The sequence below is a fragment of the Apium graveolens genome, chromosome 6, assembly GCF_009905375.1.
Source record: "Apium graveolens cultivar Ventura chromosome 6, ASM990537v1, whole genome shotgun sequence".
Classification (NCBI taxonomy): domain Eukaryota; kingdom Viridiplantae; phylum Streptophyta; class Magnoliopsida; order Apiales; family Apiaceae; genus Apium; species Apium graveolens.
The window spans coordinates 132,343,564-132,366,416 of record NC_133652.1 but is presented as its reverse complement, the minus strand read 5'-3'; the positions used below and the strand labels follow the sequence as shown (position 1 = coordinate 132,366,416).

The 22,853-nt window shown below is 35.1% G+C and overlaps 1 protein-coding gene and 2 long non-coding RNA genes across 3 annotated transcripts; 1 reads left to right on the top strand and 2 right to left on the bottom strand.

The window, feature by feature from the left end:
• Nucleotides 1–15,294: 15,294 nt before the first annotated feature.
• Nucleotides 15,295–17,274, top strand: LOC141665455 (uncharacterized). Its single transcript, XM_074471440.1, has 3 exons — nt 15,295–15,670; nt 15,811–16,314; nt 16,625–17,274. Exons 1-3 carry the CDS (start codon nt 15,295–15,297, stop codon nt 17,272–17,274), a joined length of 1,530 nt encoding a protein of 509 aa, XP_074327541.1.
• Nucleotides 17,275–18,681: 1,407 nt separating this feature from the next.
• Nucleotides 18,682–19,572, bottom strand: LOC141666681 (uncharacterized). The gene is made up of 3 exons (XR_012552318.1): nt 19,359–19,572; nt 18,857–18,956; nt 18,682–18,759 (listed from the first exon to the last, which is right to left on the bottom strand). It is a non-coding gene; the product is annotated as an uncharacterized LOC141666681 (long non-coding RNA).
• Nucleotides 19,573–20,950: 1,378 nt separating this feature from the next.
• Nucleotides 20,951–21,890, bottom strand: LOC141665229 (uncharacterized). Its single transcript, XR_012552072.1, has 3 exons — nt 21,567–21,890; nt 21,212–21,279; nt 20,951–21,094 (listed from the first exon to the last, which is right to left on the bottom strand). It is a non-coding gene; the product is annotated as an uncharacterized LOC141665229 (long non-coding RNA).
• Between the last annotated feature and the right edge of the window lie 963 nt (nt 21,891–22,853).

Genomic DNA, 22,853 nt, shown 5'->3' with positions numbered 1-22,853 from the left:
TTCATGTTAATCTATTTCTTCTTGTACTTATTTGTGCATCGTAATCCTATAACAAATCCATTCCTAGGGTTCTATCAAATTTTTCTTAATTTGGAAGATATCATATTCACGATGAAAGAACAATCTGTTATCTTAATGTCAAAATGTTAACATACCTGACCAACGTGAACTCTGTCCTGATCGACTACTCTTATAACCAAATTTGGTCATAACGGTTGATCTTAAATTACAGCGTTCCTATTACGACTTCCACATTTTGAACTATATCTTTCTTAGATATAATGAAGGTCCTACCTAAAAATTCCGATGCTCGTGATGGTCTTATGACACCTTGAAATTTTATTTGTTTGGAGTAGTTCCTTAAAATACCTTATAGAATAGTCCACCATACCACACTTGTTACAAGTAAAATCCGGATCCATTCTTACACTTATACTCGTGTATTTCTCAGTAAAGTAATCCATTTTATTTTCTTCAACTTTATCTATATTTATTTTCTTCCCTAGATCACTTACTTTCTTCTTTTATAATCACAGCCTTATAAACCACTGCTCACATAAGTTTGAAGTTCAAATACAGCCATCCAGCTTCTAACCTGCTGCTTAATCTGATGCTTGAAGCTCTTGGCTCTTTCTACATCCTTAAAAGCCTATTTCTGACACCATTTATGTTAAATCAGTAATCTTGGGATTATAACCCCTTTGCTTATATTTTCTTATTTTTAACTTCAAAGTTTTACCCCCAAGTGCTCCTTCATACAGTCTTGTGTATCCTTTATTAGAAACGGCTCCGTAAATCTCTACCATGTCATCGTACTTTCTCTTTCCATTTCTCTAACTGATTTCCACTAGAAACCAACTTGAAAACTCTGTCTTTTGGTCTTCACCAACTTTAACCATGCCAAAATTTTTATCTATTTACTTAAGCCAAACTCTGGCTTTGGTCAGTTCCACAGTTTCCTGAGCCTATGGGAATTTGGCATCTTAAGAGGATATAAAACTTACCACTTACGGCTTGACGATGTTGTTATTGTTGTGTCAAAGTAGCAGTTATTTTCAGACTGGTTATAAAATTTGGGTTATGGTAGGGTCAGTTTGACTCCAAACTTCCAGTGTTATAGGTTTGAGAAATTGGTTTGAGAGCGATATCCTCTTGACGAGTAAACAAGCAACTTACTAAGTAATATGCTACATGCTTAATAAACCATGTAATTTCTATCCTTGTAAAAGGATTTAATTCTATTATTTTAGTACAATAAAAAGATTTAACTCATGCAGCCTTATTACCCTATAAGTTGCTCGCTTTCCTCAAGGAAATAACAAGGTATGGTTTATTGGTAATAAAACAATTTTGGAATGTTAAGGTGGGTATATAAAAGTTGTATATGGAGGAAATAGTAAGGTGTTCAACGAATATGAAAAAAGGGCTTACATCTGTAAAGGTAAAAGTTATGGTTCCAACACTTGAGTTCAAAAATAACAGGAGAGAAAACAGCAGTCCGACGATTAGTCAAAGGGGTAAAATAATGGGAAAAACAACCCCAACTGTCACAAGCTGCTAGACAACAACCAGGAAATTATTGAAATCAATGGTGACCTACACATCTATAAAGATTAACTTAGAACCATCCGATACTGACGTAGAATAGTATCTAAATAAGTTCTACTAACTGAGCTGAGTACCACGCCAACAACTTCTTTTCTTGATAGCTTAATATCTCCTTTGTCGAGAAATTCTTAACACAGTCCACATCCATCTTTCCAACTTCATCAGTCTCCCAGTCATTTCCCAAGAAGTGTAAACAGATGATCCTTCCCGAAGACGACCACATGCCATCTCTTCTAGACGTTCAATCCTAGATACCCACTCACTTTCAGAAATGTCTACCCGTTACCTAGTCTCATTAGACATCTGATCAACTAAGGATCTTAATTCTGAACCTTTGTCCAAACACCATTTCTCGGTCGTGTGATAGCTCCGCATAAATGCAGTAGGAAATTTGTGGAACTAGAATTATCACAGGGGCCGAAACAAGTTCCATAGCTGGTAACACAAGAGACCCGGTAGTCGATCTGACCGGCTGCCACACAATTTCTTCCTCAAAATCAATCTCAGACTCGTACTCATGACTAGACCCTAAGGCTGAAGGGTCGGTAGGAGAAATCCAATCCGATTCATCATCACTGATGCTGCTATCCGGCATCTGCGATAATATAGGTATGAAAGGTGAAACGAAAAAGGTTATCTTAAATTCTAACGCCATCGTATCGTAGAGATCTTAAAGTCGAGACTATATCCTACGATCCCAACCCAAACTCTATATATTTTAAAACTTAATTCCTAACTTAACATTCCTATAACCCACCTAATCCTGACTTGTTTCAGTGACCAAAACATGTAGCTCTGATACCAAACTGTGACACCCTCACAATTAGGGGCCTAGATTGTGGAGTCACCATGCTACAAATTACAATAATATAAAATAGAATCATAAACATAATGCCATGGCCCCTTGCACTGCTACAGGATCTAATACAGGTTAAGGTATGAAACAAGTTACATCTAACTACACAACATGATGCTATTACAATCTTTTCTAAATACAAAAGATAACTTCATATAGAAGCTGCCACTGATCTACCCCCTTTCTAGCTACCTGCGATATCATAGCGAATCTAACTGTGCGCGAAGGTCCAAAGTTAGCATTCTTCCTAGCTGACCTTCTAAATTCAACCATACTCGAGCTTAACTGTAAAATTTAGATAACAAAGCAACGTGAGCTACAAAAGCTCAACAAGTAACAATAACATTAAAACAGTTAAGCTATCAGGGATCAATAGGTATCAAGGCCAACTATGATATTCAAATGGAAATCCAATATAAGGAATAAGGAAAGGAATTATAAAAAAAAATCCTTATCGTCAGTTCAAAATTCAAGTTTTCAAAGCTCTTCATAAAATTCTTTCTAACATCTTATCAAAAACCTTTTCAAGCAAACATTTTCTAAGGAAATCTTTATTTCAAAACATATCTTTTGATTGGAGTTTTCCCACAACGTCATAGACAATACGGGTGATCAGCCACGTAATGCCTCCCATCAGGACCTAATCGTCCTTCTGAGCTTCCATGTATATAGGGTCCCCTAAGACTAGTTCCAAAACTAGTCAGCTAGACTTATTGCCATTGCTAGCGCAACATAACCAAAAATGCTGGATCGGCGTCACTCGGCCACTTACGCCCCCAATCTATAGGAATCCGTAGAAAACATTTTTGACGGAATTCCTATATCATTTATGAAAATATCTTTCAATTTTAAGCTTTACCAACCTTTTGATGAAATAAGACCTTATTGGAAAGTCTGAAATCATATTTAAGTTCATTTTTGAAACTCAGGGATATCATGTCAAGTATCAGGTATCAAAAAGAACGCAATGGGTTCAAACATAGGTATTATCAACAAAGAACCAAAAGGTTCTCATAATGAATGAAATTGTGAGCATTTGAAAATATAAAGGAAACAGGCTTATTTATCAATGGCCGAGATATGGTATTCAAAATTTAAATCAACAGGCATGAATATAAGTAAAAGAGAGAGAGAGCAGTTGAGGTTTCGTTACTTGCCTCTCAAAAGTATCACACTATCACAATCCTGCCTAACCACAATCTTCACTGGATCTTAGCTTTAACTTTTTCATTTCCTATGCTTGCGTACTGTCTCTATAACTCTACACGAGTAAGAACTCTATTTCAGAATCATTTGAAATATAGTTCGACATTCACTTTAAACGTCTACCTTAACTACCCCTTTCGCGATACATACATTATACTTATATATGTACTATTATTTCATATATATATATATAGCACACATATCATAAATAGGTCACATAGCACATAACACATATTGCACATATGGTCACTATCCAATCTTCAATTTCAAACTTAGGAAATAATTCCTTATTTGAAACAAAATTTTAAATTTAAAACTCTCTTGCAAATTATTTGATCATGTTTAGAAAACAAACTTTAAGTTTAAAAGAATTTGAAATCCATATTATAGTTTGACGAATTAATTGTAAGTCAAACTAAGTTGATTCGAATAACTGATTGTCATTTGATAACTTAATTCGACTAGCAACTAACCTAATGAAACTATAATAGTATTTAAGCATCTTGAAAATGTAATCGCTTTTCGAAGATAGTCTAGTTACTCGACAAGTGAAACTACATTGGATAGCTAGCCAAACTACGTTAGATCTTTAAAAGATTTTAACGAAATTTCGGCAGCATATCCTCTGTATTTCCAACATACCAGTCGACCATTGTCGACACCCAAACACAAGCAATCAGCCTCATATATAATCACAATACTATATTATGGTAGTATAATACTACTATACAAACTTCATCACAAACATACCATTCAAATTACTTGCTCTTTATACTATTTCAGGAATAAACAAGTAAATAATAAACCGTTCTATAAAAACTAAGTACATTGACTTATAAATACTTTACACAACTAGTACATTATTATGGATACTAGTTTACAATCAAAATAGACCAAAAAGCCAAACACATTTAACAACCAAGGACATAAACCAATTTCAATAAGGCACATACTAGCACACGCCATCACACAAACACACATATTCTATCGTATTTACCATATTAAAGCTAGATACAAGATTACTCATCAAAATGTCTTATACATAGACTCTTAGGAGTTTAAAGTATAGCCCGGCCATCTCGAAAAAATGCCAATTTACTCTGTTATATTAAAGTCAAATGAAAAATCATAAAGCATGAAATTTGTAGATACTTCTGAGATCTTTCCAAGAGGGTAAGGCTCATTAAAAACGGATAAATAACGAATTCGGAAATTGGATAAATGTGGGCTGCCTGAACAGAGTCAGACCCAGTTCGCAGAAGTAATTTGACATTTAAGACTCCTAAATCCCAGAATATGACTCTGAGTTGTGAACACAAAATGTAGATTTTGAAAAGATCTTTTCAGAATGGTATTCTTCAAAATTTTCTGATAAATATTTAATTTACTATAAATTTTCAAAGTCTGCCTCTCAGTTTTGAAAATTTTCTGGCAGGTTATAAAAACTGCGGAAATCAACTCCTTATAAGCAGAATTTCGAAAAACTTAAAGAATCAAAGTTGTAGAGAATTGAATTATCTTTTTAGAGACTCTGAAATCATAACATTCCGACCTGTAATGAATTTTATACGAATTTAGCAAGAAAACAGGACCTAATACTTTGAAATCAAACCTTATATCTTTATAACTATATTAACAATCAATTTCACACAAAAAAGCCATTTAAACACATGTTTCTCTCAGCAACAACAAAACAATGACATGCATATATCAAAACTAATATACATCAAGATATCTTAGCATGCATTACTAATTTATTGCCATAATTATGTTTAGAACTTAAATTCATAAAAGAATACTACACGCAAAGGAGATTAATTACATACAACACTTTTTAAACAATTAGATTCACTTAAACACTCTTATCACCATCAACTACATCACGTAAGTCAAGAAATCCATTCTCTCATATATACATATACACAAGCCGTATATATATATATTTCCATGATACAAAACTTTAGTACTTTAAACCACTAAATTAACAATTATTTTCACCAAGAAACACCATATACATACACATTCTTCACATATACATATACCCGCATGTATACAACACACATAAAACACCAATTCCAAACATGCAACTATAATCCATGACATGCAATTCGAATTAACTAACACTAACACTCTATTACTCAATAAACTCAAGTGAAATCACATGAAACTCTAGTTTCTCCCTCAACAACACCAAACTCGAATATACACACACCTATACATACACACGGATACCAGCATGCAAAGTACAAGTTTAATGTAAAAGAAGAGAAAAGATTAGATCCTTACCTAGCAACAAAGGAAGAAGAAAAAGTTGTGTGCTTGTGTGTGTGGTTTTTGGCAGGGGGAAAAGAAAACCGAGAGGAAGAGATGGGGGAGGATGATGTCTCGGATAAAATGAGAGAAAGAGGGAGGATGATGTTTTATTTAATAAAACATGGGTATTTTGGTAATTTCACGTATAAAAGTTTTTGTTTTAATAGTTTTCTTTTGATAAATGAATGTAAAAACGTTTCTTTAATAAAATACAACTGTTCTGTAAGTTCTGAAAGTTATAAATTTTATATTTTTAAAATATAGAGCACGAAATTAGCTTCGCGTGCATATTTTTAAAATATTTTTCTGATGCACGGTTATTTTTGTATGAATTTTACAAGCTTGACTACGAAAAGTGCAAAAACAGTTCTTAATTCGAATTAAAAATAGGAAATAGCCCAAAATACTCACTTTCACATTAGTATAAAGTTTTTAATACCAAAATAATGATTGTAGAAAAATAATAAAAGTTTAAATGTTTTCCAACTATTTTTCAGAAATTTAAATAAACATTTATTCACACTTTATTTTTCAATATTCACTTAAAATTTCATAAATAAATTTACAAGCACTCTAATAATCACATAAATAAATTTCAAACATACTAATAATCACTTAAACCACACTTTAGCATATAAATATCACATATTTTATTTTTCTAACTAACTTCTCATATTTCCAAAATTCCCACTTTTCCACTTTTCAATTTCCACTTTCACATTTCACTTTCACATTTAAATTTCCGTCTTTAAATTTTATTATGTTATTATAGCATCAATAAATCCACAATCCACTTTATCACAATTTCTCTGAAATACATCATACTGGAATGACTATATTATTATATATATTTATTCTCTACTTTCACATAAATAGCACATAAACAAATAATCATTATATTAAAATTTTACGGTCGTTACAAGAACCCCCAAACTGGATTGAATTCTGCACCTATCGAATCGTGCTAGACTTGATTTCAAAAGTATTATCCGAGATGGCTGGTCTGACAATGCTAGACTGAATGTCATTAATCTTCGGTTGAGAATAATCCATCAAAGCCTTCGGATTCGCTGCGGGTTCTCCCATTGCAACAAAAACTTCTTCAACTTTTTCCTCAACAAAGACACGAGATTGAGAACGCGTTCGCATACACGCTCTCTGGAGTACTTGAAACAAAACAAGTACCCGTTTAAGTAAAATATCTGAGTCACTGAACTTTAACGATTACGGATGACAAGTACATAAACTAAACAATTAACAACACCGAGTCCCCGGTAGCGGCGCCAAAAACTTGGTAGGACATTAACATTCGCTAATAGTACACACAAGTATATGCGTTCGCAAGTAGTATAAGATTTAGATCAAATTCGTTCCCACGGAAACTCTGGTTAATTTAAGAATATGCACCTATCCAACAATGATATGGTTATTATCCAATGCTAAGACAAATAACAAGTTGAGATTGTTTATAACTAAGAGTTAAAGTAACAATTATAACTAAGAGAACAAGAATGGTTGAATTAATATATATGACAAACATGGGATCCTAACTTCATTAAATATTTCATTCAATAGCCTTTTAGTTCTTAACCTTAGCATGTAACGGTGATGACACTAATCAGATAACAGGAAACTAGTAAATGCCAACTTTCATTGTACGAATACCCTACTACCAAGCATCCACAAAAGAGATAGAAATTGAATAGATACCAATTATGCTTAGTCCTTATATGTCTATAAGAATTAAAAACATAACGGTTTAATGCACAAGTTATCTATCATGATTACATAGCGCAAGTAAGATGGTTAAAATTACCTAAGAATTATGCATAACAATTATACATGAACCTATACTAGCATGGCAAGTTCTAAATCTCTATATTCACTGTCGCTTTAATAGAGATTAACACGCTATCTTATATGTTAGCTACGCACATAAGACGAATAAGCACAACCAATACTAGGTTATCAAACAATCACCACACACTAAGGTATCAAAACAATTTAACTAAAGGAATCCATAAATAAATTCGTTGGAACCCCACGATAACGATTAGTTCATAACCGAACTCATCGTCACCATGGGTTCCAATGAAAACATGATAATAAACAATATAAGAGTACTAGGGTTCAAAGAAAAATCAAAAATAAGCATCCAAGTATCGCCTAAATCAAAGAAAACAAAAGTCTTCTTCTTCGTAGTCATCTCGTGCTCTCTAGGTCTTCTTATTGCTCTCCCAGGACTCCTTGTTGTTAAAAACATCTTTTTATTGGTATATATAGGCTCCAGGATGACCAAGACTCTCAAAATCATTAATTTCGACTAAAATCAGGATTCTAGGCCAGAAATAGGGCGCGGTCACTCTACTTTCGGGCGCGGCCGCGCTGGAATAGTGTTTTCAGCGGCGCGGCCGCGCTGGTTCTGGCGCGGTCGCGCTGACATTCTGGAAAAATTCTGATAGCTCTTCTTTTGGCCGTAACTTGAGTTCTACTCGTTAGGGGTGTACACGGATTGGGTTGGGCGGGTTGGGAGAATTTAGCAACCCAACCCAATTAATTCGGGTTTTCAAAATTTCAACCCAACCCAAACCGTTTAAATTTGTAACCCAAACCAATTTGTATACTTCGGTTTGGTTCGGTTTGGATCGGTTTGATCGGTTTATTAAATATACAAAATTAATATAAAAAATTATAATAAAACATAAGGTTTTAAAGTTTAAAATACTTGAAAATAGTTCAAAATAATATTACAATCCTCCATATTGAATAGTCTTAAACATCTAATTTTCGACATCAAAAGTACTAATAATATTGCTTACGCTTTATATTTTGGAATGAATCATAAATGCAAAAAATATAACACTAATTAAACATCTATTGTTGTTACGAAATGAACTATGAACACGGAGGTTTACAGTTAGAGATATATGGATCTATGTAAATGGCATAAACATAATTTTGGATTAACTTATTAACATGTACATATATATTTTAATCGGGTTGGGTTGGGTTGGATTGGTTTAAAATTATCGAAAACCATATCCAACCCAATTAAATCGGGTTGACATTTTTTCAACCCAACTATATATCGGGTAGAAAAAAATCGGTTTGGTTCGGCCGAAATAGGGTCGGTTCGGTTTGGATTGGTCGGGTTGGCCAAACCGTGTACACCCCTACTACTCGTCAGAATTAGGCGATACAACTGCCCACGCGAAGCTAACGAAATTCTCTACAACTTGAGAATGGCCTAAGTTTCCAATTCTGATCTATTTTCTGCATAATTCTTTGAAAAACTTATTTCTTCCTTTAACTGCTGCCTGAAATGAAATAACACAAAAACACATCAAACATACCAATAAATTGAGTCCAAAATACCAACTTAAGCCTGTAATGAGGTGTTGCAAGTAGATATAAAATCCACTTATCACACCCCCAAACTTGAATCGATGCTTGTCCTCAAGCATAAACAAACTCAAAATTAAAAAATAATGAGTCGGCTACTAGTCATTTGACGCCTAGCCTTACAACAACTAGCAATGAAATCCAAGATTTTCTCTAGTTTAAAAATTCAGTGTTCTTTTGCCATTACGAGAATATCATAAATTCTAAATATAACCAAGTGATTAAATCTCAACTAATAAACAAGCATAATTATGATCTAGATCAAAAGCAATCCTATAAGACTTTGTGAAAATATTTGTTTTTGGCATGCAAATCAATTCATTAGGACTTAAACATCCCTCTATTCGTCATCACTACACTCACATCAACATCAACCAATCAATCAGAAATAGCTCAACCTAAAGGATCATGTAATATGCATGCAAATGCAACTGTATGAAATCATAACAAAAAAAAACAAATATGTCCTATATGAACAATCATGCAACACTACGAATAAAATACAACTATATGCAACATGAATTTATATGAACTATATGGACACACGCATACTAATCCTTACATTATCACCCCCAAACTTAAAATTTTCAATGTCCTCATTGAAGGTAATAATAAGGATTTCAGGCATACCTAGTCATCGGAAAGATCACCATCCTCGGGTGGAGGATTAGGTGGCCAATCAACCTCGACACCAGTGTCTCGGGAAATAGTACCGAGAGCGTGTGTCAAATCTACAGCAAAATGACAGTGAATATCGTGCATGGCCTCCATACACATAGTCAATCGCCTGCACTGCGCATCACCAACCCCCGCCCTATCAACTGCCTGTTGCGCATGAGAAGAACCCTCTATAGGCACTGGAGGATCTGTTCGGCTACCATCTACATCGTCAAAAATATATCCCAAGCCCTTATCATGGGGTGCACCTAAAAATGCATAACTCAAGTGATCTGGTACTGGGTTGAGCTCAAGTGTGGCAGCTTCTCCAATAGTCGGCTCGAGACACTCCTGAGAAATTCTCAGCTCTGCTAACCCAAGAGAATCAATTGGTAGATCCAACTTCCACTTCCACGGAGGTGCATTAAAAACCTGCAATTGCTATGCACCTTCTTCATCTTCAATAATTGATTCCCCTATTAAGGATCTCTCTAAGGTATCTGACTTTGGAAACTGCTCAGGCTCTGAATTCATGAAAGAGTCGACCCACTCTAATTTAAAGCACTCCTCTTTAGCTGTGGGTAACTTTATTGCCTTGAACACATTAAAAGAGACCTTTTGATCATGAACCTTTATCGTAAGCTCTCCTTTTTGCACATTAATCGTAGATCGACCAGTAGCTAAGAATGGTCTCCCAAAGATAATGGGAATCTTCTTATCCTTTCGTCAAGGTCCACGAACATGAGTTGTTCACTGATTAGGCCCAATACGGCTGAAAGAACAGAGACATGACATCCAACATAGACACTAACTCCTACAAGGAAGGATCTAGAATCCCTTGCCTTACAGAAGTCCTAATTACCATCTAAGTTGGAGACTTGTTCACCAAGTCTCCCAACACAAGTCTAACCCAAGACTCACCTCTATATTAAGGGCTATATTCCTCAACCTAGAACTACGTTTTTGGCTTAATTCTCTATAACACAGTGATATGTAGGCATCTTGCGAGGACAGCTTGTCCCCACCACGAAAATAGACATTAAAGCTCGAAGCTCACAAACCTTAGCATTAAATACTAATGAACCCTAGTTTTTATTCCACAACACCTTTGTTTAACTCGGATAATTAATATATATTATTTTGTTTTATCTCGTTGAATTTTATTTTGATTTTAATTCTGCTTTACCATGGATCAGTTCTATAATATTTTAGCTTGGATGAATAATATATATTATTTTATATTAGCCCGATAGATACTAATCAACGAATTATCAATGTAATAATATAATGTTTTTGGTTGAATCAATAATGTTTATTATTTGTTTTATCTCAAAATCTATTAAACCAGCCAAATCTAACTAATTATAGTCCGTTTGCATCTAACTTTATTTTAAGCTCGACCAATAATATAATGTCATTTAGCTAAGATAAATAATGTATAATATTTTGTCTAATTTAAAGACCATTACCCCGACGAACGAATTATCTCTATTTAGATTTTGAAGAAAGTAACATGAATAACATATATACAAACATAATTACGTGTATTATATAAACCCAAGTACGGTACTGACTGACCCACTACCAAATTTTTAATGTTTCGGCGTGCAATGCACGAATATTTTATTCAACAAATGTGTATTAATGTGAAATAGTTATAAAAGAATCAAATTGAAGTCTATACAAATAAAAAATTACTGAGTTTCGTTTAATTTTATTTCAACTTTATCTTGAGTCCTATAAATCATATTTTGACAATTTTACGGCTCACGCGAAGCTCACGAACTAATGTTTAATTCAGTGATGAAAACGTTTATCCAACAAATATTATCTAAAAACTGAAAAAAAAATACGAATTTTGCATTATTATTCTATTCAGCATAGAATGTCTTCTTCTATTTGGTTTAAATCATTAAAAAGTTATGATATTATATTCTATTTAAAAAACCTATTTATCGTTGGTTATATAAAATATTCATATGATCGATTTGTTTAAAAATCAAATGGTTCTTTTTAAATTTATAGTAAATGGACCATGACTACCAAAAAGTTGGATAAAATCCCCTTATACATATTATATAATAAGAATATAGTGGTGCAGTTCAAATTCTAACAAACCGCGAGATACGATGTGGTTATGTTTTTAATTTTTTGAAATACGGTTCAAACCGTGTCCGTCACAATACTTTATATATCATATAATTTCTTTTATGAATATATTATGTATTAATATATAAACGTGTTTTATATTTAATAAGGTGTATAACTTTATATCTGATTACTAACTTATCATTTTACCTTTATCATTTAGCTGCAAACTTGGATGTCCTCTGAGAATATATGTGTTGTGCTCAAAATGGATTGGACTTAATTGTCATGGACTAAGGTATATTATGATATGGATTTGGCCCAAAGTTTCATGGTTTGGAGGTACCTGCACTGAGGTGCAGGGCCCTTGGTGAAGCAACATCTAACCAGGAGGCTCAGCTGACTACTAACAGGCATACATGGTTATATAGATGCTGAAAGGAATCAGGTGTAGTCCTATATAAATAGGTAAGGTGCTAGAAGCATCTCGATGGCTGGAAAGGATGATGAGGTACTAGTGCAGGAGTATCAGCGTGCCTTAACTGGCAGAAGTGGTATTATACTAGGACCGTACCTCCTAAAATAAAGGAGAACAACTCATATCTTCATGGAATGGATTTCTAACAGAATTTTATCATTATAAACATGATAAAAGTTCATAATTAAAGGATAAATACATGGTTTAATGATAATTACATTTCGGTTATGGAATAAAATATTCTAGTGTCCAGCCACACTTGGACAATAGAACCTCACTTGGAAATAGTGGTGACTATTTTCCAAGTATATTTTGCGGGAATTGAGAAGGTATTTCTTAGCCATTTGCTCAGTTCTTTGCCAGTTTAGTTCTTATTTTATATACAATTTCAGCTTTATTTCTATAGTCATACCTCTATTTACAACTGCAGCAGCTACATTTCCACCCGAAAACCAAGGGTGGTTCAGTTATTTAGGCACGATTATTCCAGGATGTTATAATCAGTTTTCTCTCATAACATTTTTGGCGCTAGGAGGAGGGGACTCCTAATATCTTATTCGACAGAGATAGATGTTGAACAATCTGACGAAAGACGAATGCGGAAAGGGGTAAAAATAGTAGTAATGGCGATCTCGATGGAGAAGTTACCAACAAGAATATCATGAACTATTTGTAGCAGATGAGCAACAGGATTGAGTCATTGTTGAAGAAGTCCGCAAGGTTGAGCAAGTGGGTGAGGAAACAGAAGCCTGTAGGAAAGAAGGGTGTTAACCCCATTCACATGAACTTTGAGATGAGAAGGAGGATGACGACACTGATCCAAAGAAGCCCATATTCTTGGATGTTGAAACTAACCAGGAGAATGAGGACTCGGACCCCAAGAAAAAGCTCAAAGATAAGGCTGAACCTTTAGCTATGCACAGTGTGAGCGTTTTTGATCGTATGAGGAAGAAGCTGACAAACAAGGACCTCGGGCTTGAGCTGAATAAAAAGAAGGAAAAGGTATCATACAAGGTGAATGCAGAAGGCTCAGCTTCGAAAGGTTCAAAGGGTCATAAAATGGAGAAGCAACCATCTCAGGCAAAGGGTGGAAAGGCTAAAGTTACACTGAAGTACCCGTTGCAGAGGAGGAAGAAGGTTCTAGATTAACCTAAAGCTCGGCATATAATACCAATGGAGGATCTAGTGCAGAAAAGAAAGATGAGGACCGGTTTTTTTAATGGGGAATGATGCACTTATAAGTTTAAGGATCTCCAAAAGGCCTTGGAAAAGATGAAAGCTGAGAAGAAAGGAATCTCAAAACTAGCTGTTACATCTCCCTTCACTAAGAAGTTATGGGACTCACCCTTTCCACGTTCATACAGTGGGAGTAAGTGACTTGAAGTTTGATGGAGATACTGATCCAGTGGAGTATCTCAGTCGCTTCAACACTGAGATGAAGATTTATCAGGTCAAGGACATAACTAAATGTAGGTTTCTAGCTGCTATATTGAGGGAGAATGTTCACCAGTGGTTCAAGAGGCTACCTATAAACTCAATCTGCTCCCGGAGGCACATGTGTGAGATTTTTGTCACCCAATTCCAAGCTTTAGTTGTATATGCACCACCTGCTAATACTCTAGCCAATATCAGGCAATAGGAAGATGAATCGTTGAGGGAGTACTTTTAGCACTTTAATGCTGAGGTGTTAAAGGTGAGAAGGGCCCCTGATAAGACCTACAAGAATTTTTTGATAGCTGGGGTGAGGCCAGGTACAGAGTTTTGGAAGGAGCTCCAATGTGAGGAACCTAGAACCCTTGATGACATCTACAACAAGGTAGAATCTCATAAGGTCATGGAAGAATCAATGGCTAACCTCAAGAGAAATTCTAGAAATACAAGAAATTGGGACAAGAATAAAGGGTCAGGTTTGTTAGCCCTAGAGACGAGGGATTTGGTAAGCGACCTGCATTTGGAGGAGGTTCAGCTAGAGAATTTCTACGTGATAATAAAGCAGCCCAAATCATTGTGAATGTAACTTCTGCTAGGAAAGGTTTAGGTTATGTGTAGCCACAGCAAAGGGAACGTACAAGGTACATGGAATACACCCCTTGAAAGCTCCAATCAGTCACATCTTTAAGGTTGGTGACAAAGCAGGTACCTTGAGGAAGCCACCTAGGACAAGACCACCAGGAAAGAGGGATAAAGAAAGGTATTGTGCCTTTCATGATGCTAATGGCCATGATATAGCTGATTATTATCACTTGAAGGATCACATTGAAGATCTTATATGTAGGGGCTACTTAACTAAATTCGTAGCTCACGAAGCATAAAATTATAACGATGAGAAGGCTAAGAAGGAAGCTAAAAAAATCTGAACCTAAACATACTTCTATGGCAAGGAGCATCAACATAATCATTGGAGGTCCCTATCAAGGAGGTTTATCCAGAAACTTAATAAAGAGATATGTGAGGGAAGCTCGAGAGAAACCATATGCAAATGTTTATCACTTGAATGAAAGGCCCCCAGGAATTTTAGAAGTGAAGCAACATATATTACCTTCATAGAAGCAGATGATGTGCATGTTCATGACCCACATAATGATGCCTTGGTGGTAACTGTGTTTTTTTAGGGGTGAATGTCTGTAGGGTTCTGGTAGATAATGGAAGCTCTTGCAACACACTCTCTTATGAGACTTATCTAAAAATGGGTCTCCTAGACAAAGAAATGTCACCTTCTTACATTGAATTATATGGATTTATTAGTGGACCCATGTGTATTGTTGGAAGGGTTAAGCTACCGGTGACTTTGGGGGATGAACCTTTATCTACAACCCAGATGGAAGAATTTATGGTGGGTAATGAGGATATTTCATATAATGCCATTATTGGCAGGCCCTTGTTGAAGGACATGAGAGTGATCACCTCCATTTATCATCTCTCACTTAAATTCCTAACTCCAAATGGGGTTGGTTGTGTTCGAGGAAACCAAAGTCAGTCAAGGGAATGCTACGTTCAAGCATTACACACAGCTGAGCAAATGTATAAGCATATGTTATTGGAAGATGAAGGTCCTAGCATGGGTAGTTGCTATAAACAGGTGGAAAAGGAAAATAAATGACAAGTGGGAAAGAAAATCACGAGGAATTTATGCAATATGATTATAATAATCCAACATCCAGAAGAAGCTCTTTATACAGATGTTTCCCTTTCTTTGGGGTAGATACCCAGGGTGAAGTTCCCATGCTGGAAGCACCCTCACCAAAATATTTAGAAGATGGTGACCTTTTGATCGAGAGGATTATTGAAGAGGTCAATGACAGTGACTTTGAAGGTTTTGATGGAGACCCTGAACCTCACAATAAGGAATGTGATGAGGTTCATGTGGAAATTAATTTAGATCCAAGAATGCCTGAAGCAAAAGAAACCACAGGTGTTGTTAGAGATACTGTATTTATTTTGGTGAATGATGTTGATTCCTCCAAAGAAATAAGGATTGGTAAGCAATTGAAAGCTGGAGCGAAAGAAGCTTTAACTACATTTTTGAAAGCAAACTTGGATGGCTTTGCATGGTGTCATTCATACATGGTGGGGATAGATCCCAATGTTATGTGTCATCATCTCAATATTGATCCAGAAAAGAAAGCTGTGAGGCAAAAGAGAAGGGCAATCAGTGGTGAGAGAGCTATGAATTTGAAAGAAGAGGTAGATAGGTTGCTGAAAGTAGGTATAGCCAGAATCATTTGACCCCATGCGGTTAGCCAATCCTGTGTTAGTGAGGAAGCCCAATGGGAAGTTGCGTACCTGTATAGATTTCACAGATCTCAACAAGGCATGCCCTAAGGATAGTTTTCCTTTGCTTCGCATAGATCAACTGGTTGATGCTACAGCTCGACATGTATTACTCAGTTTCATGGATGTATACTCTGGTTATAACTAGATTCCAATATATAAACGTGATGAGAAACATACCTCCTTCATCACAAATAGGGGCCTCTATTGCTACACTGGAATGCCTTTTGGATTGCTTAATGCAGATGCAACTTATCAAAGGCTGGTTAATCGAATGTTCAAAAATCAGATTGGAAGGACAATGGAGGTTTATGTGGATGACATGTTGGTGAAGTCTAGGGTTGCATCTGATCATGTAACTCACCTCGCCGAGATGTTTAATATTTTAAGAAGGTTTTATATGAAGTTGAACCCCCAAAAGTGTGTGTTTGGGGTCGAGTTAAGAAAATTTCTTGGGTTTATAGTGAACCATCATGGTATTGAGGCCAATCCAGCCAAAATCAAGGCTATGGTCGAAATGCGTTCTCCTTGTACCATTAAGAAGGTTGAATGTATCATTGGAAGAGTAGTTGGTTTAAACAGGTTCGTGTCCAAGTCTTCAGACAGGTGTAGAGAGTTCTTTGCAGCAATCAAGAAAGGAGAGGATTTTGATTGGACCCTGGAATGTGAAGCTGCCTTCCAAAAACTGAAGCAACAGTTGGGAAGTCCTCCATTATTGTCCACACTTGTGGAAGGAGGGTTCTATATCCTCTGTTTGGCAGTTTCAGAGTTCTCTATTAGTGCAGTACTAGTACGAGAAGAAGGCAAGATTCAGTTCCCTGTGTACTATATGAGTAAATGGTTGTTGGATGTTGAGAGTCATTATACCAATAAAAAAAGCTTGCATATGCACTAATTTTGGAAGCTAGGAAGCTTCGACCATATTTTCAGGCACACAAATTTGAGGTGCGTACCTCATATTCTTTGAGGCAGGTGCTTCATAAACATGAAGCTTATGGAAGGCTAATGAAGTGGGTTATAGAGTTGGGTCAGTTTGATATGAATTACAAACCAAGAATAGCAATTAAGGGACAGGCCCTTGCTAATTTTCTGCTGGAGTTTCCTGAAACATTTCATGTGGAAAGTACTGAATGCTCAGCTGAACCAATCCCGGAGAAGCTGATGAAGGAGAACTGCTCTATATGGTGGACACTGTTTGTAGACGAAGCAGTGAATGGAAAAGGGGCTAAAGCAGGTATGGTGCTCATTAGTCCAGAAGGACACTTCCTGCAAAGTGCAATTCACTTTGATTTTATTTAGCTAGTCATCACTTGGTGCAATTGATCAATTAATTGAGTTAATTGGTTAATTTTACCAATTAATGGTCAGTTAGATGGAAATCGATTCCAATTAGATTAAGTTAAATTTTGATGTGACTTTCAAATCTGAAATCAAAGCAATGAGAAATTTGGAGAAGGTAAGGACACCAGTAGAATTCAGAAATTGCTGCAAGTGAGTGAGGCTATACTTGGATGAATATGCCCTTTATAATGGATAAGAGAAATAAAAAGTTATTTGTATGGATAAGTGAGAAGAATGTTTTCAAGAACTAAAGATTTAAGATAGAGCAAAGAACAGGACAGAAGGAAAGGAAGATGGGAGGTGGAATAAAGAAGAGATTAATAATTACACCAATAACTACGCCATAGATGGCCTACAGCAACACCCAAAAAATGTTACAACATGCCAAAAATATGTTACCATAGCCACCCAAAAGACCTAAGGTAACATAAAATTTAAGTTGCTTTTTTTCGAGTTACCTTTGGCCCCTAAGGTAACATTTCCTTTGCCCTGGTGCAACATGGACTTTGGTGTTACAATAGACATCAAAGGTAACATCAATGTATGTCTATAGTATCACACTATGTATGTTATCTTTGCACTTTGAATTTGCAAAAAAAAAATGGGGCCCACTTGTGGGGCCCATATCGGGGCCCACAGGTGGGCCCCATTTTTATAATGATTTGCATTATATTAATTTGAAAGGATTTGTTTGTAAATTGAACATATATACCATTAACATGTTTTTCATACGTAAAAAGCAATAATACATGAAATTCTGCTATTCGAAATCGAACAATCCCAAAATATCATTACATACCACAAAATATATTACATCCAAACCAACTCAAACATTCAAACCATCACATGTCTAAAACAACGAAAACAACAATTATTTAAACTAAACAAAATAGTTCAGGTTATTTACTAAACATTAGAAAAAAATAGATAAACTTAATAAAATAGTAACACTAGAAACTCGTCACATTCTCCTAGACTTCAGACGCAAGTGTTTGGTGCACTTTCTGTTAAGTGTCCTCCTTTACCAGCATGTCCCTAACTGCAGGATACCCCAAAGATAACAATGCATAAATTAGTTACATAACACAAATTCGACAGAAAAGAAAAAGGGCAAGGCTGATAAGTGGCATTGTTACCTTTTGGTTACACCATATTTTGATGTGTACTACTAAACCATTATTCCTAAATGATCGAATCGGAGGCCATCCAACAACAGAACCAGGAGCTGAATTAATTCTGCATTATATACACATAGTTGTTACACCATAATCTGAAACCTAAACACAAACTAGACACTAACAGACAGATGAAATTTTTTGGATAGATTACAGACAGGATTTATGTAATTAACAAAAATTACACTGGTTATTTCATACAAGTCATCAGTAAAAGATTAGGACATAACCAACACAGATACACAATGTACTTATGTAGTAATGAACTGTAAGATAACAGAGGAATAAGTACCATATATACAAAATAAGTACACAGTTGGAACCGAGAAGTCGTAGTGAAACTTGTTGATCATCATTTTTTCCTTTTAGTTGGAAGTTAGAATATCCAAATCCGATTGGTAATTACACTTGGATCATGTCAGAAATTATGTAATGGAAAAGGAAAACATGTTTTGGATATTACCATTTGAAGAACCTCATTTCTGGTGTAAGCATTGTCAGATATCAGGATGAGATCTTTGACAAACGGTGTCAAGGGATCTTCATATTTGCTTGTAAGAAGCAAGGTCGTGACTCCAACAAGCTATAGTGTTTTCCTTACCACGGGTTGCATAGCTAAGAACCTATAGATCAGATTGACAGTCAAATACAGGGTCTCATGCCTCAAATCAAATTTGCAATGGACCTGCTCATTCCATCAAAGTGTTAATAATGTTTGCTGCATGATACTCAACATTGTAAATGTTCACTTTTATACTAACCTCAATCAACCAGTCAATGAGAATCCCTCTGATTTTCTCATTGATATGGAGTTGACTTGCCATGTAGTTTGGTGGCACACAGAAAGAATTCTACATTAAGGATACAATTGAACAGTTAATGAAGTCTTTTCTAACATTAATAGACGAATAAGGTAACAAGACAAGGTAAAAACATCATACCTTTAGGTCATGTCGCGCAAGCATAGGCTCGGGAAAACTGTCACTGGCCTTATATACATTCAGATCAATTACAAAAAAATATGTTCTGATTATTGGTTGCTTATTCCTATATTAAATACGACCTCATCTAAAGTTGTAAATATAGACATTTATTATTTTAACATGATTGAAAATGTAAATTCAGAAATATTTAAAGAGTTATGTAAGTAGTTGTTGCACCCTACTTCATATTATAAATAACAGTATATACAATGTCAATGAGCTTGACTAATCAGGTTTAAGATTAATTAATATGAAAATACCTGAGCTAAGGTTTCCCATGCCAAGAGGAAGTCCTTGTTCAGCTCCTGAAAGAGCACCGCCACCCATAAAAGCTCCCTGATTAAAATAGTATTTAGTATTAAAAATGGTTTGGTTTAATTAGTTCAGCAGCTATTTGTGTTGTTGATACTTATTAAAATTGATGAAGTATATTGGGGAGCAAATTTCCGCAGTAGGCACCTGGGCTCTAGCTCTTTGTAAATTTTGTTCAAGTTGAGTAAGCTTCATCCTACTTGACTCTAGTTGTTGCACGTACGCCTGTTGGAGTGAACGCATGTGAGGGAGTTAGTATGATGATCGGTATAAATAGATATGTGATAGATTAGATTCTCAAAGTATATCTTTGTCTGCATATCATTTATCTTTTTCCGCAACCTGCTTTTCCTAGCGGCCTCTCTATTTTGAGCTAGTCTTCTTAATGTCTATTTATCATAATGCACAAATACATTAGAATCTGAAGATATTTTCTTCAAGGAGAAGGTTAATAATATTTTAAGAAGAGAGACACCGGCCTTAGGGTCTGGTGTTTTAGGTCCGTCCTGCTCAGAACTTGATGTCAGACCCCTTCGGCCTCCCTCATTATTTCCTTCACGCTGCCAGACAATTAAAAAACATATAATTTATTGACAAAATCAATGTACTTTAATAATGATATATAATCAAGGGAGGTGGTTAAAATGATATCTAAGTTCTACCAACACTAAGATGCTCTTACATTATTTAATATAATTATGTACTAGTCAACGACGACAATTAGTTAAAATTATATAAAGAGTGCAAGTCCAACCTTGACAGCTTTGGGCGGTGGAGGTATAACAACAGATGTAGGAGGACAAGGAGGAGGAAGTTCAGTTTTAGTGTTAGATAACTCCATGGACGGCTCAGATGATCTCTTAGACCCGCTGGTTGCAGGAGAAACCAACCCCATATTACTTTCCTACCAAACACATAACAAACCCATTATTATAATTAAAAAACAAATATTAATGTTTAGAAGTTACTCTCGCAAGGTGCCTCTTTTGGTAGCTGTAGAAGGGTAATGTGCAGCTCTTACATTATTTTGGTTGATCGTACTTAGAGCCTTTCTGGTCGGCCTGATTTCCGCAGTAGATTTCCTAGCTCCTGCTAACAATGAGAGCGTAGAATTTAGTACACATATAGTACCTTACCTACACACTTATAAAATCAATACACCAGGGAAACATATTTAAATTTTCTCATTGATACACAATGTACTTATGTATTATTATGGGATTTGATAATCCCATAATAATAGTACTCCAAGAAATCACATCACGCTCACACATACGATTAAACAGTAGCAAAACTTCATTTATGCTTCCACATTTAGCATACATTTCAATCAAGGCATTACAAATACAAGTCTTATTCAAAAACCATTTACCTACCTCAAGAGCTCCCAACTGCGAACAAGCTCTTAAGATCGCAACCAAACTAACCCAATTAGGTTTAACACCAACCATTTGAATCCCCCGGAAAACATCCGACACATCTGCATAACATCCAATTTGAATATACCCAGAAATTATTGTGGTCCATGTTACAACAGAATCCCATTAGAACCCATTCGTCTTTGTCTTCCTCTTGCTCGCGTACATTAGAACCCCTTTAGGTTTTTTCACTAACTTTGTCAGCCTTATCTCTCATAGAAACCCATTCCGATTCATACGAGAGTAACACGTCTTAACTATTAGTTAATACAAGCTCAGAGGACAAAGAACACAAAATACAAGTAAAAATAGATTGGCCTTGGCCTACATAGCAGAAGTTAAAAGAGATAAAAATGGGATACATAGATACATAAATCATAAAACATATATACATAGATATGCATCAATATATAACAATCGAATAGAGGGAGTACCTTATTGTGGAAGTGCAAGATGAGCTATTCAATTAGATCCCATACCAAACCAAATTAGCCCTAGAACAAACAAATAAACCAACTAAAAAGAGAAATTAACAAAAAAAGTCCAAAAAACAAAAAACCCCAATTCAAACATAAATCCTAGGTATGATTGAAGAACGAATTGATTAAGCATCCCCCATTTTCACAAATATGTGAAAGTTTAGTTCATAATTGAATGAAATCGACTCTCATTTTTCTTAAATAACGAGGGATAGAGAAAGAAAGAATGAGCTGAGTGAGAGAGCAAAGCCCAGAAGCAAAGTCGAGAAGGAGAAAAATAATAAATGTTTAGAGTGATAGAGTAATTGACCCCGCATGTGCAAAAAATTTGTATCACCCCGCCTGTGCAAAAAAAATATCGCTTCTCCAAAAATTTGCCCACCTAGCCATTTTAGAAACTATTGCCTTGGTTCCTTTGTATTTCAACTTTTTATTAAAAAATTATTTAATATAAATTGTATCCAAATTTTTAAAAAAATACTTAAAAATAATATCACTTACTTGGTACTATATTATTTTTAATTTTTCAAAATTAATTAATTTTAGCATCATATAATAGAGTTATTTATAATTTACTTTTTTACATTAAATATAATTTTTTAATATATTAAGACCAACAACTAGTTTAATATAAAAAATATATAATTATTGATTTATTTGACCACAAATATATTTTTTAAATAACAAATTGATGATATAATCTAAATTACTTAAATTTTTTGGCTAATTTTAAATTACTTAATTTTAAAGTCAAATAAATATATTT